Here is a 14,933-nt window from a genome sequence, read left to right as displayed (position 1 = left end):
CTAGTTACATCACAGAAGAAACAGAGGACAATAAAGCAGCTCTGTGTGGGGCGTGAGACCACTAGATGTAGCCTCTGGACCATCACTTGTCTCTTGGATATGATCAGTACATACCGTGTCATCTCGGTTGGGCTGAGGTCATGGATTACAGTTCTCAAAGGTGAGTTAGTTTTGTTTTAGAGCATGGGGTTAGGTTACACCCTTACTTGCAGCCATCTTGCATTCATGTTCACAGTCATCAAAGGAGGACACCCTAGCAGAGGCGTATGAGAATGCATGATGATGTGACGATGACATTGACTCGCGGGCACCATTTTTGTTGGGTGTGATGCTGAAGTGTGTATGAACATCCATGATGTTATGGATACAGTCAAACATCAAAAATACCTACTCACTTGCCTGGAGAATAAGGAAACTCAGGTGGCATAAATATCACTTGTCTAAGGCCCCCTAATTACCCGTTGGTTATTTTTTGAGATTATATTGAGTTTATCTGAAAAATATTTGGGTATATAGCCTGAGGTGAATACCTATGTTAACTGTTCCCAAAGAACCAAATTTTAGAAAATTATTTATTGACTGTTCATAGTCATTTTCTCAGATTGGCCTTTAAAAAACACAGACTAGAAAAACATTACCTAATTTTTAAAAAGCAGCATTTAGTCTTTTCTTGTCCTCTGCTCATACTGTGTGTCACACAGATAGGTGGTTCCTATCGAGCGGAAGTGAAATATATCAATATTTTAAAGAAGCCATTATTCCATATTAGAGCTTGTCTGGTCAGAAGCATGGCTAGAGGAGATGCCAAGAAAACTTTCCATGGTCAAGATAGCTTGGCAGCAAAGATGACATATCTGGAGATGACACTAGTCTCATCACACATGGCTGTGGCGCTCTGTACGAGGCTGCAGTAGTATTATTCAGATTCTTAACTTTATACAGACGTGGACGCTGACGGTCCAAGTCAGCAAGGGATGGAGAGTGTCTACGCTACTGGCAAGTGGGCACCTTGTTCTCATTCAACCAGTCCCTGCACTTTTGTAGAGCTCTCTGCACAGGTGCTCTTGTTAATGAACCACCTCATGAGGGAAGATGAAGCTGATTTATTTACAGTATTCCAACTCCAATTCTGCAATATTTTATCCTGTAGTTAGAGTAGCTAGCAGTTTGCAAAGGTTATTCTTTGAAAAGTATATATTAAGGGCTGTTACTAGTCCACATACGAATGTGTCATTATTTATTAATCATTTTATTATTGTCTCATTTTATTTTTTGCTACATACATAAAGTTTTATTTTTCAGCTCTGATTATTTCCTTGGGCTATGTTCTCATATGTAGGTTTATTGGGTCAAAGATATCAACTATTACGATGCTTTTTTTTACATATTGTTAAATCACTTTTCAAAATGTTGACTCTTTACAGTCTCACCATTACTGTTTGAGAACAATTAAATTAGCACACACACATCGCTAAAAATATTTGTTATCCTTGCCATTTTGATAAGTAAAAAATAGCAACTTATTATAATTGTTTTTTTTTAAATTTCTATGGTGGTCATATGAGTATATATGCTTATTTCCATTTGCATTTATTCTTCTATAAATAAGTACATGTTTTGTGCCCACCTTTCCACTGGGGGTGTTAATGCTTTTCCTAATGATTTAAAAGAATTCTTTCTACATTACATATGTTAATCCTTTTTCCATTTGTTCTAAATATATTATCCAGTTAGTCTTTAGCTCTTTGAATTTTAATGATATTTTCTAATCTCTAGAAAGTTTTAATGTTTATGTAGTCCAAATCTATCACAATTTTTCTTTGCAATTCATTTATTAGTTCTTATACTTTATTCTTTCCTAAGCAGAGATTGCGAAATATTCAGTTGATATTATCTGGTTTCTTTCTTAACATTTAAATCATTAATATATCTGTGAAATATTTTAGCATTTAGCATAAGGTAAGACTATCATGTCTTCTCTCCAAATCAGAAAAATTTTAAGCATTATCCATCCATTTCTTACTGCTTTGCACAACATCTTTTTGTGACAGGTTTTCAGAAATACTAGGGTCAATTTTGGAGTTAGCTACTCTGTTCCATTAATCTGTGGTTGATTTTTACAACAGTCATGTGGTTTTAATTATTATTTTACTATCTAATAAGAAAAAGTTCTCACTTATAATTATTTTTTTCTGAAATTTACAAATAATTTGTTGGAAGCATTTTCTTAAGTTCTAAAGAAAATCTCACAGAGATTGAATGCAATTTTTTAAAACCTAGAAATTAATTTTATAATAGGGCATTTTAGAATATTACCTTCCAACCCAGAAACACAGTGTGTCATTCCATTATCCACCTTTTCTTTTTGTCTCCTTTTGGTTTTCTTGCTAGCTTTATTTCAATGTATTAAAACATTTTTTTTTTTGCTGTTATTTACAATGAGCTCTTTTTCCATTATAAATTTTTATAGGAAAGAATATCTGTGTATCTATATATCTTGGCTGAATTCTATTGCTAGTGCCAATTATTATTTTGGCTCATTCTTTGCATTTTTAAGGTCATAATTAAGGTTGTTTACTAATATCCCTACAATTCTATCTTCTCCTTTTCAATAGTTATGATTTTTAGAAATCTGTAATGAAAAAAACTCAGTCTCCAGTGTTGCTGATGTTATTGGTCCTTTTCGTGCATTTCAAACAAAAATTTAATGGGAAGTTGGGGGGAAGTGTGTTGTTCATTACTTTCCTCTTTTCATGTTAGCTCCATGTCCTCTGTAGTTCAGAGTACATAAAAAGTAAGGAATAAGGAGAAATAATTTAGCTCTTTCCGTCTAAGATTTCTAGCTCAAGTGTTTTGTCTGAACTACTTCAATGAACTCATCAGAAACCACACTTCAGAGTGTGAACTTTTGTCAGGCAAATTGTTTTATATGATTAGTGTTTTAATATACTTAAAATGTTAAAAATAAATGATTCTCACTGAATTGTAAGGTTGTAAATAAAATTATTTCTTTTTGGATACTGAGGATTGTTGTTTGCAAGAGTTTGGGGAATTAGTGTTACTTATTATGAAGAAAGAGGAATAGCAAATAAACTCAGGAAGGTAAGTGTCCCCCAGAGGTAAGTTGGGTGGGAAGCAATATAACTTCTGAATTCTCTTTACTTTCTAGTCTTAGTGAAATATCATTCCTATAAAATATATAACCCAACCTTACTTAAGCTACCCGGCTTTCACAAGAACGTAAGTGTATTTATAGATACATTTGGAGATATCTTAGACAGTTTGTAATACACATTTCCAGGTGCCAGCACTACATCGGTAAAATGATAAGCATTCCTAAAAAATGAAGTGGATCAAATCAGCACCATCATAACTGAAAATACTAGAGTTATTGCATAAATCTAAATGCCATAAACATTTAGAAATAAATTGAAAATTTCTATGTTTTTTCCCGACATTTAACTCTGAGAGCAACATAAAAGCATTTTTATCATATCTACCATATGTGTGCACAGAAAGGACTGCTCTGATTTAGTGTTGAATTTACTGATGATATTATGTAAATGAAGCATGGGAATTACAATAGCTTCCTTATTTGTTAACCTTGCAACCCATTTAAAAATTGCAGCCTGTTGGATAGTTAACTTCTTTGTAAAAGGAGACAGGAGAACATGCTTTCGTGTTAGCAGGGTTTGTTTGTCCTACAATTCATCATTTTCTTCTTGTTATAATGATTAACACAAATCACCAGGTGTACCATAATTAAGAAGAAAAACATCCCCCAAAAGGAGCACTGTGCACACCATTCAGGGAGATATAATACAATGTCATTGTATACTTATGAATATAACAGCATTTATTGGGATCTATCTAGTTACATATCGCCTGTATTCTTTCTCTCAACGAAAATGCAAGTGCATTTAGTTTATATCAGTTTCAATTTATAACAATTATTATCAAAACAAAGATATAAAATAAGTTGTTGATCTTATTTTATTTTTAAATTTCATAATTAGCTCCTCAGTTTTCATTTGGACACTACGTATTTTACTCTTGGCACCTTTGTACATTTAAGCATGTCTCACAGAAAGAGAAATCTTATAAGGTTACAACTTGTTAAAATTTGCAGAATTTAATTACCCTAATTTATTATCCATGTTTCTAGGGCTTTCTTCTGAGTCGGTAAGAAGCTTTTACAGGTCACTTAACATAAACCTAGCTAAGGCTTACTGAGTTCTTATAACAGTGTTGGGTGTAGCAATCATTTGAAGATGCCCGTAGATTTTTGAGAAGCATGAGATAATTAACATTTCAGGTGAATCTTAGGCTTATTTTAATGAAAGAGTTATTTGTAAGTGAGCTTGATTTTCATTTCCCAAGTGAAATTTTTCATGGGGAAGGAGGGTGGCCTGTTGAACCCATGCTAACAGGTATCACTTAAACCTGCCTCTGAGGTGAGGGCAGCTGCTTGCATTGCAAGTTTCCAAATCCTGTGGTTAGCAATTCTGACAAGCTAAGGAGACAGGACTTCTATATATTACAAGAATTTATTCTCTGACCACAGGAGTTTTAAAGCAGACAACATACGGAAATAAGTGAACATTTAAAAAATGTGATGCTACATTTTTTTGTTTTAATAAAAACCAAACTTTCCGATCTTCATTCCTCTGGCCACTACACTTCGCTCCAGTATAAGTCTTGAGGAGATTAAGCATCTTTCTAGTCAATTAATAAGCAGTTATTGAATGTCTACTGTGTGATGAATAAATGTGTTAGGATTATGAAAAATGAATATAGAGTATACAACATGGTCCTGCTTGCAAAGAGTTGAAAATCTATTTGAGGAGGACAAAACTAATATCTATATCTATATCTATATCATGAAATAAATCTGAGGATAAGTAAATACAACTGTCGTACTGATAATCTACTCCCTTCAACAAGTGTGCATCTGTGTGAAGTTTGGGATGTCTGGGAAAATCACTAGAACTAGAGGAATAGGAAATGGGGTGGTGGGAATTCTTGGTTTAAATGTGTTCAGGAGATTGGCAAACCTAAGATGTTTTATAAAGAAAACCAGAATCTGAAAATTTAGGATGGTGTTTGCCTATCTCGAGATAAAAACAAGCACATCCAAAGGTACAATAACGGACACAGAACCACTTTAGGGATTGAATATTGACCAAACCATATCTGGCTCAATTTGCAACCTCAATTTGAATTATTTGCACTATATTTTACCAAAAACTTTCAAGAAATTTAAAAACCAGTTGCATAGGTCATTAAAATATATGAATATAGACTATATCCAATGATAAAGCCTAGTAGATATTGAGGGTGACTCTCCCCCAACATAGCACAATAATTATTTGTACCCTCCCCTTTTCAATTTGTACCTATTCTAACACTTAAAGACCTCTGGGGGAATTCAGTAAGTAATTGTTAATGCATAGGAATGTCAATGGATATTTCATAGCTCTCTTCTAACTTGCTCTGTCAGCATCATTCTTTAAAACATCTTAAAAACGCTCTTCCTGTGGTTTCTGAGGTACTAGGCTCCCCAGTGTTCTTCCCAAATTTCCAGTTGTTGTTCTTTGCTGGTTCCTTTCTACCTGACCTGTACATGTCCGAACTCTTGCTCTAGGTTCTCTTCTATTCTCACTTCCTGAATGACCTCAGCTATTATATGGCTTCAGTTGCCATGCACGTGTCCACCTACCTACTTAGCAGGTCGTCTACTAACTGCTGCCTGATACTGTTTACCTTCTCAGCTACCAGGTTTGTCCAAACCACCACCATCACTTGCTGGCCTTCCACGTTTCCCCTCATGCCGTCCAATTCTATTCACACAATGCAACCGGAATGATCTTTCAAAAATACAGCTGTCAATAGTAGAGCTACACTTTCACACTGTTCAACAATTCAGATGTACAAAAATGTCACTGGATTTTCCTAAAACTAGACTTAATTCCTACCTTGCAGCACTCATTTCTATTTTATAGCGTTAATGTAAGTCTAGTTAAACTCAGTTGCTTTCGATTTACTCAGCCTTCTGAGTAAACTTGGTCATTTTAGGTTTTTAACCCTCCTCTGTTTCTCCCCAGCTACCTCTTAGTTGGGCTTGGGGGTAGAGGGACTTTTGCAGCTTCATTCATGAAGATAGGCCATCTTCCCTGTGGCTATTCTTGGCTTTCATCACCGTCTGCTGAGAGTAACTATCCTGTCTGGTGTCTGGTACTGGCATATGCTACTTTCCCAATGTCCTCCCTTACTTCTTGCTTCTAGGTTGGCAAGTCCACCAGATCCCTCAGTGTCTTCAGGCCACTTCGGGCCCTCTCTCAGGCACTTTCTCTGCTATTCTTGGGGACATGGGACAATTTAGATATTTGCCAGTTTAGCCTTAAGGAAGTATAGTAGAATATGTAACCTTCTTACATGTGCACAGAACAAAAAGTTTTCCCTCTAAACCTGAAGAGTTAAAGAAATGTCACTGAATTACAATCCTCTCCATATAAGCTAAACATTGATTTCTGATACTCTTTTAGGTCCACTAAAAAATTGGCAGATTGAAGAATAAAGTGAACTATTTTGACTTTCTAGTAAAATTCTGCTGCTTTTAGGCATACTGAAAGTCCCTAACAAGCAATCTTGAGACAGAAGAACAGAGCTGGAGGCATCACGCTTCCTGATTTCAAACTATGTTATAAAGCTATAGTATTCAAAACAGCATGGTAATGGCATAAAAAAGACACATAGACCAACAGAACAGAACAAAGAGCCCAGAAATAAACCTAAGACTATATAATAAACTACTTTTTGACAAGAGCACCAAGAATACACAATGGGGAAAGGACAGTCTCTTCAATAGACAGTGTTGGGAAAACTGGACAGACACATGCAAAAGAATGAAACTGGACTCTCATCATACACTACACAAAAAATTAACTCACAATGGATTAAAGACTAAATATAAGATCTGAAACCATAAAAATCATAGAAGAAAACACAGGGAAAAACTACTTGACATTGGTCTTGGCAATGATTTTTGGACATGACACCAAAAAGCTCAGGCAACAAAAGCAAAAATTAACAAGTGGGACTATATGAAACTAGAAAGCTTCTACACAGCAAAGGAAACCATTAACAAAATGAGAAGGCAACCTATGGAATGGGAGAAAATATTTGCAAACGATTGGATATAAAGGTTTAATACCCAAAAAACGTAGGAACTCATATAATTCAATAGCAAAAGAACCAACGTGATTAAAAAATTGGCAAATTATCAACATATTTGCAAAGGAAACATACAAATGGCCAACACTGGATGAAAAGGTGCTCATCAGGGAAATGCCAATCAAAATCACAATAAGATAGCACTTCCCATCTGTTAGAATGTATATTATCAAAAAGGTGCGAGAAAAAAGTGCTGGAGAGGATGTGGAGAAAAAGGAAATCTTTTGCACTGTTTGTAGGAATGTAAATTGGTGCAGCCACTATGGAAAACAATGTGTAGGGGCCTCAAAAAACTAAAAATAGAACTGCCACGTAATCCAGCAATCCCTCTTCTAGGTGTATATCTAAAGGAAAAAAAATCAGGACCTTAAAGAGATATCGGTGTTCCCAGGTTCATTGCAGCATTATTTATAGTAGCCAAGATAAGGAAACAACCTAAGTGTCTGTCAATAGATGAATGGATAAAGAAGAGGTTGTGTGTGTGTGTGTGTGTGTGTGTGTGTGTGTGTGTGTGTGTATATAATTAAGCCATGAGAACAAAGGAAATCCTGTCATTTGTGACAACATGGATGAACCTGGAAGACATTATAGTAAGTGAAATAAGCCAGACACAGAAAGAAAAAAAACTGCATGCTCTCACTTATATGTAGAATCTAAAAATTCAAATACACAGAAGCAGAGAGCAGAACAGTGGTGGCGGGGAGGGGGGGGAAGGTAGAGAAAATGAGGGGATGCTGGTCAAAGGGTACAAAGTTGCAGTTAGAAGATGACTAAGTTTAGAGATGTAATGTACAGCATGATGACTCTGGTTAATAATCCTCTACCGAATACTGGAAATTTGCTGACAGAGTACTTATCAGTGCTCTCATGACATACACACGAAGGGGTAACTATGTGAGAAGATACATTAATCAGCTTCACTGTAGTAATCATTTCACTGTGTGTATTTAAATCAAATTATCACGTTGTATACCTTATACATATAGATATTTTTGTTACACACACACACAAGTCCCTGAGATCTTCAAAAGTGCAAGTCATAGCAAACCAGCAGTAGGCTCCACTCCCTCTCTAGGAAGCTGCCATTTACCACACTCCCGTTTCCCACGGAGGACTGGGCTGAGCTGCTGCACAGGGAATGCCGCCTGGCTGCCCATCTTTTCCTTAGAAGACCAGCACCTCACTGCCCACATCCGTCGTGGCTGCCACACACATGACCAAGAAGGAAGCTGAAGATCCTGCTTTCCCCCTGCTCCCAAATGGGCATGCGTCATTGGTGGCAGTTGAATTAATCTGGGCTCTGGCTTGTTAAACTACTTCTTTAAGGGAAGAGGCTCTGGGACCGGGCCTGAGAGCAGCAGGAGTGGAAAAGGGCCAAAGAGCCATTCTGTGGGCAGCTTTTTTTTTTCTTCTTTTTAAAAGCTTCACAATTCTTGACTTGAAAACAGTGGGGCAGGAGAATTGATTGAAACATTAAAATATTGCTTTTCCTCCCATATCAGGCAACTAGTCAGGCTCCCTGCAGTCTATTCCTGCCTAAGGCATTTTTGCAGAAGCTGCTGGAGGTTAGCAGCTCTTCCTGTCTTTGGTAAGAGCCAAATTCACTGCAGAGGTGGTGCCAGGAGTCCTGGCAGGAGCAGTGAGAAAGCGAGGGAGAATGAGCAAGATAAAATGCACACTGATTCTCCCAGAGAGAGGTCAGCAGAGCAGTCAGTGACCCCCCAACCCCGGGGGGAGGTGATAAGGCTGCAGAGAGGGTGGCTACCTGGGGCATGTGTGGCCCAGGTGACACTCCTGACTTGCCAGTTTCTGGGGGCCTCCTGTGGGTGTGGAAGCAGCAGAGCCCCCTGATTTGAAGGAGTTGTAAGGACAGCTAGGAGGTGGGTGTCCCAACGGTAACTGTGTAGACAAATGACTAATCACCATGGCTCTACCTGACCGTTTGCATGGCCTTGGGGAGGGGGAGGCTGGATAATTACTGAGCCTGAATTCCCCACCAGTTTAATGAAATGGGGGCAGAGTGTGACATAAGTTGATTAGAAGAAAACTTAATAATGCATCTGGGTTTGTACATCTGAATGAAGACTGACACTTTCCACATTCTATTCAAGGTGGCAGACGTTGACAAAAGGAATATATTTTCCTTGTTTGCACTATGCCTCACTCTGCAACTCCATCCCTTTCCATTCCCTTCTGGTCATATGCCACATTCTAGTTAAAGTGCATATAAAGGGGAAAAAAAAGAAAAGAGGAGGACAATGAAGTCAGAGAAGGTTGGAGGTGCGTGGAACATTCTGGAAAAGTGTATACCTGCTTATAAGAAATGGAATGAAATGAAGGTTCTCCCCAAGACAGTTAGAACATAGTCACCTTAAATCTGCCATAGAATAAAGGGGGGAAACTGATAAGCAAATAAAAGAAAGTATCATTGCCTTTCCGTCAGGAAGTTCTAACTCTTGATTTTTACCTGAGAGGTACTGCTGAGAAGGAACTCGTCTATTAATTGGCTTACGAGGATAGACACCCAGATAAAGAGGCTTCAGTTGCTGTGACAAAATCATTTCATTCAGTTTTTTCTGCAGAATGAAATATTCTTCAGATAACTTTGATATCTAAAAAGAAGGTCATGTGTCAGATTAAATCAAGGAAAATAATTCAGAGAGCTAAGTGGGGTCTAAGAAATGCCTGATCAATGGTCCCTGGGACTCTCCGAAACTTCTTCTCCAGGATCCACCCTGACCCTGGTCTGATAAAGTCCTCCCTTAATAAACCCCTGTCCCTATGCTACTCACCCATCTCACATTTTCCACTTAAAACTGCCAACCATGTCACACTACACAAAGTGTTCTTTCCTGATGAACTCCTGGGGTTCCAGATATCTGGTTCATGTCGGTGTTGCTGCGATTGCCTTTCTGCTTTTATCCCAAGGAACCCCTCTGCTGACTTACTTCTTCCTTTCCTTTCCAGTCTTCTCAGCCTGACTTCAGGGCTACTCTCCTCTGGTTCCTCTCTTTCCTGCCTGGTCCCTCTGCCTCCATCTTGTCTGTTAACAGGCTGTCCTGCTAGGTTGATTGTGTCCTGCTTTTCTGCCTGTAGCTTTGTTCTGTGGAGGATCATGGCATTATCGCCAGCTCTCCGTAGCTGACTTGATAATCTCACATCTCCTCAGTGTCTCAGGTGCAGAGCAGGTCAGGATTCTAAACTCCGATTTGGTCGTTAGAGTGAGCAAATGTATGCACCAAGGGAAGAAAGGACTACGTGCACATTAAACTATTTCCATGTGCTTAAAAAAAAAAAAAGAACAGGAAGGGGCTAGGGAAATTCATCAACGGCACCTCTCTCTCTCTCTCTACTAACAGCTAGAAATTGGAGATTGGGGGACCATACCTCTAACACTCGGGGTGTCCAAGGACAGTTTTCTCATGGGCTCACCCACCGTCAGACAAAAAAGCAGAGTTTAGGGACTCAGGAGTATTAGGTGATCCTCCTCTGAAGTCACCATTATGATACTTCTTCTATGATTCCACACACTATCTACTCCCTTGGTAGTTCATACTAAGTTATAATATTTTAAAGGTCATCTAGTTACAATCCTTCGTTTTACGCAAGCGGTGAGAAAATAAAGGTGCTGACACCTAAAGTGACTTTCTTAAGGTCAAACACCTAGAGAGAGAACAAGAACTGGAACCGATCTTTGTATGGGAGTCAGGCCCTGTACAAATTCCATAGTACAAATTTGTCAGAGTTCCTTATGCACCCACGAGCAGGCCTAAGGCTGACTGCCCCCTTCTAGAAATAGCTGAGACATGGCCACTAATGGAACAAGATATACTCTAGGAGGGAGTTTTTCTTTGTGGTTCCTCATCGTCGTGATGTAACATGTAGACTTTCATTTTCACTGCATTTGTGCCTCAGTATGGCTGCACATCTAATTTTGTTTTAAAAACACATCTAATTTTGATACCTAATTATGTCCTCAAAATCTGGGGCAAAGAAAGCTTAAACTTTAAAAGATTTAGAAAAGTATTTTTTTTTTTTTTGCTATAAGGAAAGTTCTCAGATACATGGAAATTTGCATTGTCAAATGGCAGCATTTTAGTAAGTTGTCTTACTACGTAAGATTTCTCTCATAGTTTATACTATTTTTATCATAGCAAATTGTTTTAAAAATCTATGGCTATTTGTATAGCACAGCCCTTGAGACACTTTATTAAAAGGGTTTGAAGTTTCATAAAAACAGATGGAACAATAGAGCAGTTATTAATGAACTATTTGTTTGACTCAGTTATTGTGTAGTTCCCAGAGATCTGTACTAGTAAATAAATCTGTTTATTTACATACCTGTTTTGAAAAAATTGCCAAATCACAGGCTTCTTTTTCTGAAATCGTTTTTGAGTCTCTATCATTCTTCATCATGATAGTACAGGATCCCTCACGTTTTGTAGAATAAGAATACAAATTGGGAGCATTTCTTGCTACTTCTGTTGGTGTTGCAACAATCTTCTGATTTTTAAAAGAAGATGCCCTCCGGTCCCTCCGTAACTGCTGCCTTCTCTTGTAGCCTCGGTATTTGCTCTGGATGAACACTGCTGCCTTATCTTCATCCTGGGCTTGTGATGTTGGTTCAACTTGCCTGTCTTTGGCCATCCCATGCCTCAGGTGGCTTCTCTGCTGGCTGCATAGGGATGCATTCTGGGTGACCACAGATGTCTTCTTTTCTTTTTCCTTGCTATTTACATTTTGATACACTGACCTTTGGCTAAGACTAGGTTGCAAAGTTTTTTTAAAAGAAGGCTGCTTAGTCTCATTCTCAGCTAGCCAAAGTCCTGGGTAGTTTGGCCTTTCTGCTATGGCCTTCCTTTCTAGATATGCTGCTTTTGAGTCTTCAAAATTCCTTTCCTCTGTATAGCTCTGATAGTAACTCTGCATCACAGTGTCCTCCTTCTCCGCTTTTCTTACTTTACTGTTCTCTTCTAGGTGTCCCATGTACTTCTGTCTGGAGGTGACTTCTGCCCAAGGGTCCCCTACCAGGTACAATTCTTGCTTAGCATCTTCCCCATACACATTATTCATTTTTTTCTGAGTTTGGTATCCTCTGTTGTTACTTTCACCAGCATTAGAGGCTTCCTCTTCAGCTCTGAAAGTAGAAGTCTTCACTACAGAGGTACTCCCCTTATTATTTGGAGCTGGAATGACTGTTTCATTCGTCGAGACTGCATTTTCTGTCTGTTTCTTCACAAAAGATTCCCTGTGTAAAACATACTGTATCTGAATATATGATACTAAACTAGAGCATATTACCTCTTTTGGCAATAGCTACATGTTACATAATGTTGGGAGGAAAACAAAAGGGATAATAAAGCTCAAAACAAAAACTTATCAAGTCACATTAATCAAGTGGTTGTCAAAATGTTCTCTCTGGCGACAACTATGACGGCTACTCACATAATGATAAAACCAGTTTCGACTTAGAGTGAGAAATATTCTAGCACGTTTTCATTTTATGAGGGAGGTATCAAAATCTTAGGAATTTAATCATTTCAAATATCTCCTCTTCAAAACAAAGTACCTGCAGTGAGGAGATGCTGTGGAAAATATATCTTGACTTGAGACAAGTAAGCAAGGTATGTTCACTAGACTGACATGCACTTTTATAAGCTCTAAGTCTACTGATCACAGGAAACATCTTACAGAATTAAAGGAAAAGCAGTGTCTCTGCTATAGTTCATCATCATATAATATGTTGGCCAAAATTTCACACTTATTACTTTACCAATATCCTTCCAAAATAATTTTCCCTTAACCCGAAGATAAGACCCTCTCTACATACAGTTTTTTGTTTTTTGATTTTTTGGTGAGGGCAAAACCCTCACAAGATCAATTTGGCCATGAAAAGCGTGGTAAGGTGGAATAAAAAAGTCATAACCTGACACCCTGACATATTATTTGGGGACTTCTGCCAAAAACTTTTCATTTTGGCCCAGGAAAGCCATGGGAGAGTTTTGGCTTTTTGCAACTATTTATAAAGAAAGGCTTTTCTCTCAGTTGAACTTGGAAAAGCTATTGGGACTGAATTTTCCTAATTCCACTGGCCACATCCTAGACCTACTATGGCATCCTCAGTCTTATACAGGAGGCATAATATAATCCCCACTATTCTGCCAGGATCAGAGTTGGCAGGGAACCAAGAACCTCATAATTTTGATGAGTGGCTATGCTAGTATTTTGAATACCTCCATAATAACTCCCACAGAATGCTCACATTAGTCAAAATACAATCAATGAGAGAAGATAAACTATATCACAAAGCTATAGCAATCAAAACAGTATGGTATTGGTATAAAAAGAAGCCCATAGATCAATGGAACAGAATAGAGAGACCAGAAATAAACATACTCATTTATGGTTAATGAATTTATGACAAAGAAGCCAAGAATGTATACAATGGGGATAGGATAGTCTCTTCAAAAATGGTGTTGGGAAAACTGAACAGCCATATGCACAACAATGAAACTGGACTCCCATCTTACATGACACACAAAAATAAACTCGAAACGGGTTAAAGACTTGAATGGAAAATCTGAAACCATAAAACTCCTAGAAGAAAACATAGAGGGTAAGCTCCTTGACATCAGTCTTGGCAATGATTTTTTGGATTTGACACGAAAAACAAAATCTAATAGTGAGACTACATCAAATGAAAAAGGTTCTGTACAGCAAAGGAAACCATCAACAAAATAAAAAGGCAACCTGCCAAATGGGAGAAAATATTTGCAAATCATATATCTGATAAGGGGCTAATATTCCAAATATATAAAGAATTCAATATTTTTTTTTAAAAATAAAACAACCCAATTTAAAAATGGGCAGATCTGAATAGACATTTTTCAAAGAAGACATACAAATGGCTGACGGGTACATGAAAAGGTGCTCAACATCACTAATCATCAGGGAAATGCAAATCATAATCACAATAAGGTATCACCTCACACCTGTTAGAATGGCTATTATCAAAAAGACAACAGATAAATGTTGATGAGGATATGGAAAAAAGGAAATCCTTGTGCACAGTTGGTGGTAATGTAAATTGGTATAGCCACTATGGAAAACAGTATGGAGGTTCCTTAAAAATAGAACTACCGTGTTATCCAGCAATTCCATTTCTGGGTATTTATCCAAAGGAAATGAAACCATTATCTTGAAGAGATATCTGCACTCCCATGTTCACTGCAGTATTATTCAGAATAGCCAAGACATGGAAACAACCTACGTGTCCATCAATGGATGAATGGTATGTGTGTACAATGGAGTATTGTTCTGCCATCAGAAAGAAGGGCATCCTGTCATCTGAGACAACATGACGGACCTTGATGGAATTATGCTAAGTGAAATAAACCAAACAGACATAGACAGATACTGCATGGTATCACTTATATGTGGAATCTAAGAAAAGAAAAAGTCAAACTCACAGAAGCAGAGGTAGAAAAATGGTTGCCAAGGGTATGGGGATGGGGGAAATAGGGACAGGTTGGTAAAAGGATACAGACTTTCAGCTATAAGATGAATAAGGTCTAGTGATCTAATGTATACCATGGTGACTGTAGTTGATAATGCTGTAAGGTATAATTAAATATTGCTAAGAGAGTAGAACTTAAGCATTCTCACCAAATAATGAAAAAAATAGAAAACTATGTGAGGTG

General features: G+C 37.7%; 1 protein-coding gene across 5 annotated transcripts in view; it reads right to left on the bottom strand.

Moving 5' to 3' along the window:
- MYO3A (myosin IIIA) overlaps positions 1 to 14,933 on the bottom strand; it is a 217,461-nt gene that overhangs the window by 26,151 nt on the left and 176,377 nt on the right. For all 5 annotated transcript variants that reach the window (XM_074324949.1, XM_074324951.1, XM_074324950.1 and 2 more), the window contains 2 exons: positions 11,575 to 12,481; positions 9,701 to 9,845 (listed from right to left, as the gene is read on the bottom strand). In XM_074324949.1, the coding sequence (XP_074181050.1) occupies positions 9,701 to 9,845; positions 11,575 to 12,481 (1,052 nt within the window). The remainder of the gene's footprint in view (positions 1 to 9,700; positions 9,846 to 11,574; positions 12,482 to 14,933) is intronic.

This window comes from Rhinolophus sinicus, linkage group LG02 (genome assembly GCF_036562045.2).
Source record: "Rhinolophus sinicus isolate RSC01 linkage group LG02, ASM3656204v1, whole genome shotgun sequence".
NCBI lineage: Eukaryota > Metazoa > Chordata > Mammalia > Chiroptera > Rhinolophidae > Rhinolophus > Rhinolophus sinicus.
This window is presented reverse-complemented; position numbering and strand designations above follow the sequence as displayed.